Source organism: Lucilia cuprina, chromosome 5, assembly GCF_022045245.1.
Source record: "Lucilia cuprina isolate Lc7/37 chromosome 5, ASM2204524v1, whole genome shotgun sequence".
In the NCBI taxonomy this organism is placed as follows: domain Eukaryota; kingdom Metazoa; phylum Arthropoda; class Insecta; order Diptera; family Calliphoridae; genus Lucilia; species Lucilia cuprina.
In genome coordinates, this window is record NC_060953.1 from 13,938,720 (window position 1) to 13,942,535 (window position 3,816).

Sequence of the window (3,816 nt, forward strand, 5' to 3'; positions counted from 1 at the left end):
GAACTAGAACTGAACTAGAACTGAACTAGAACTGAACTAGAACTGAACTAGAACTGAACTAGAACTGAACTAGAACTGAATTAGAACTGAACTAGAAGTGAACTAGAACTGAGCTAGAACTGAACTAGAACTGAACTAGAACTGAACTAGAACTGAACTAGAACTGAATTAGAACTGAACTAGAACTGAATTAGAACTGAACTACAACTGAACTTAAACTGAATTAGAACTGTATTTAAACTGAACTTGAACTAAACAAGAACTAAACTAGAACTGAACTTAAACTGATCTACAACTATAGTTTAAAAACCAACTTTAAGCTTTTAGCTGCTTTTTAAGCATTTCTTCTACGTAACTTTAACTTCACTTGTTGTGTTTGTTATGGTTTCATTTTCTTTACATCCTCTTAACTTAAAGAAGGACTTAAAATTTATTTTCATTATTTTCAAGTTATTAAATTTTAATAGGTTTTTTATATATATTTTGCTCCTTTTTATTAGCAAAAGGAAAAGTTTTTTTTTTTACATTTCCCATATAAGTGCATATATTCATGCTGAACTTCTACTAGAAGAAGTTAATAAATGTGTATTGTTTCGGGATTTTTTTAAAGAGAACTTAAAATGAAGTCATAAAGAAAAGAAAATAAAGATAAAGGAATATATGTATAAGGAAACGGGGAAAAGAGTATAAAATTATTCATCTATGAACAATGTTGCATAAATTGTAGTTTTCTTTATATTTTTTGCATAAGAAGATTTCTTTAAGTTTGATTTTATTAATGATAATTTTGTTAGTTGTTCTTTATGCAGGTAACTTAACTATAGAAAAAAGAAAAATACTATAGTTTTTTATTAGTTTATAAAGAAAAATTACAAGACATATAAAGGTATGCAAACTTGCTTTCATAGCGAAAGTTAAACATTAACTTCTTTTATGTTTCTTTTTTATAGCTATTACCACTACTACTACTGTAACATCATTCTTAAGTTTTTATATGTACGTATGTATGTGTATACTTTTGTTTATTTACTCGTTTCCTGTTTCCTTCTCGTTGTATGTAACACCAAAATCTACATGTTGCATTTTCAAACCAATAAAAAGAAAGTTTTATATTCTTTCGCAAATTATTACGAAGAAAAAGAAATCAAAAAGAAAAACTCTAAAACCTCTAAACGAAATTCTTCTTAAATCCTGGACTTGAGGGTAAAGTTTTGTAAAACTTTTTTTTAGGGTAAGATTTTTTTTCTTAAATACTTTTGCCCAACTAATCGATAGAAAATAAGAAAATAACTTTGACATAAGGGTGATTACAGTTTTGCTGCTGTTTTTTTATCCCCACAATTTGATCCTTTTTGTGTTGATATTGCAATCCTTGTATCAAATAGCAATCAGGATTAAATTTTCGGTTTTTTCTCTTTCTCATTTGTTTGTGTATTTTTGGAAGTGAAGGAATAATAATAAAGACTAATGTATGTCAATTTGGTCAATTGTAGACAAAATGTTCAGGCAGAATAATTCATGTCTGATAAGGATTTTCGTTAGAAAAGAGGATAACAGCTGCAGATTTCACACAGTAAAGGGAAAGAGTTGGCAATTCGTCACTTTTAAAGGAAGAACTGTCCGGGGCAGTGATTCATTAGTTTTCAAACATCCAAAGAAACGATTAATTTTGTACTAAACTTTTCCTTTTATACTATTAATGATTCTGTAGAACTGAACTAGAACTGAACTAGATCTGAACTAGAACTGAACTAGAACTGAACTAGAACTGAACTAGAACTGAACTAGAACTGAACTAGAACTGAACTAGAACTGAACTAGAACTGAACTAGAACTGAACTAGAACTGAACTAGAACTGAACTAGAACTGAACTAGAACTGAACTAGAACTGAACTAGAACTGAACTAGAACTGAACTAGAACTGAACTAGAACTGAACTAGAACTGAACTAAAACTAGAACTAAACGATCACTGGAGAAACTTTGATTAACAAAGAGGCGAACGATCGATAGAGAAATGTTTCTTTCGATCTCTAGAGAGAATCTAGAATAGAAAAAGACACGATCGCGTGTAAAAATTTTGCATAACAAAAGCACTATCGCTATAGAAAAAGTATCGCAAAAGAAACTTTGATACAGAACGAAAGACGTTGGTAAGAGAAAATTATTTGTGAAACGATAACTGATCAGTGAAGAGAATGTTGAACAGAAAGACACACGATCACTAAAGACATTTTATTAAAAAAGGTTCACGATCACTAAAGAAACTTTTATGCAGAAAAAAAAACTTCATGTACGAAAACTAATCAATGAAGTGAAAGTTTTCTATAAAAATGTTCACGATCACTGGAGAAAATAAAAAGTTTTCAATTCACATTTTTTGGTACAAAAATAGAAAAGAGAAAAAAAGAGAGTTAAGAGAAAATTGTGCATGAAAAAAAGAACAGATCAATGGGAAGAATCCTGAACTGAAAGACACACGATCTGTAGGGAAAATTTTATGCAACTTTGAATTAGCTCTATAACTGAATTTGTTTTGTATTTATTCCTGAGAAATCAAGAGTACAAGAAAGTTCACAATAAAGCTCTATATGTAAGAGAAAATTTTACATAAAAAGCGAAAATATTTTTATTTTACAAGTATTTTAATTGATATTTTTATAAAACGATTTAATAATTTTACTTAAAAACTATAATTAAATTTACTCTAAATTAAAATGCGAATTTAATATATATATGTATTTATAAAACTTTTATATGCTTAATTTTAAAACAAAACTATATGTTCATATATATGTAACGAAACAAATTATGTATTTTCTCTCTTCATTTACAGATTACATGCAATCATTATGTAAAAATCATTTTCTCCAACAACTGTATCGTAAAATTGATGGTGCCGTACTCTGGTCACAGAATGAACGTAATCTTGACTGTATCATCACCTTTCAAACGCATTCAATATTACAAAGATTCATGTTACGCTTCGATATGTTGCAATTGGATTGTAATGATCATTTGTATGTGTACGATGGTGCACATGCTGTGGCAACACCCAAGGTATGTAAAAACAACAATAAATAGGATTTTAATTTTTTTTTTTTGCTTTACCCTTACAAACTATACAAAATTTAACACATTCATTCAGATATTTATGTCTGAAACACACTTATGCATATTTTTGCATTTTTGTAATTTTCCAATATAAATGTATGTGTGTGTGTGTTTAGCACATTTTACGGGAATATGTGTTTTTACTGTGTGGTTGTTTGAAAAATCGTTTTTCTACTGAAAACAAAAAGAACAAGTAAAACTTTATCCAAACCTAGCTAAAGCTATATATGGGAGTACAACTAGAATTACATATTCATAAATGGTTTATACACATCGAGAAGTAGCAGTTGTAAGAGTTTCCACTTCGATTTTGTTGCATTATTCGTGTTATTACTTTTATATACATAATAGTTTTTTTTTTCTATAGATAGAGTTCGTATGAGTAAACGATTCTCACATATTTTCACACGTGACAGATACTAACTCTGCCGAGCTAAAAGAGAGTTTGGTAAAGAATTTAGCAAAAGAAAAACTAATACATTATTAAAATGTAGCAAAACAAACAAACGTGACTAGATAATACCCTTCCATTCTAGTTCAGTTCTACTACAGTTGCAATTCTAGTTCAGTTCCAGTTCTGTTCTAGTTCTGTTGTAGTTCTGTTCTAGTTCTGTTCTAGTTCTGTTCTAGTTCTAGTTCTGTTCTAGTTCTGTTCTAGTTCTGTTCTAGTTCTGTTCTAGTTCTATTCTAGTTCTGTTCTAG

At 29.1% G+C, this 3,816-nt stretch overlaps 1 protein-coding gene across 1 annotated transcript in view; it reads left to right on the forward strand.

The window, feature by feature from the left end:
* Window positions 1-3,816, forward strand: part of LOC111684657 — a 77,765-nt gene that overhangs the window by 34,102 nt on the left and 39,847 nt on the right. Inside the window, exon 2 of the mRNA XM_046951540.1 lies at window positions 2,837-3,060. Within this exon, the coding sequence (XP_046807496.1) occupies window positions 2,837-3,060 (224 nt within the window). The remainder of the gene's footprint in view (window positions 1-2,836; window positions 3,061-3,816) is intronic.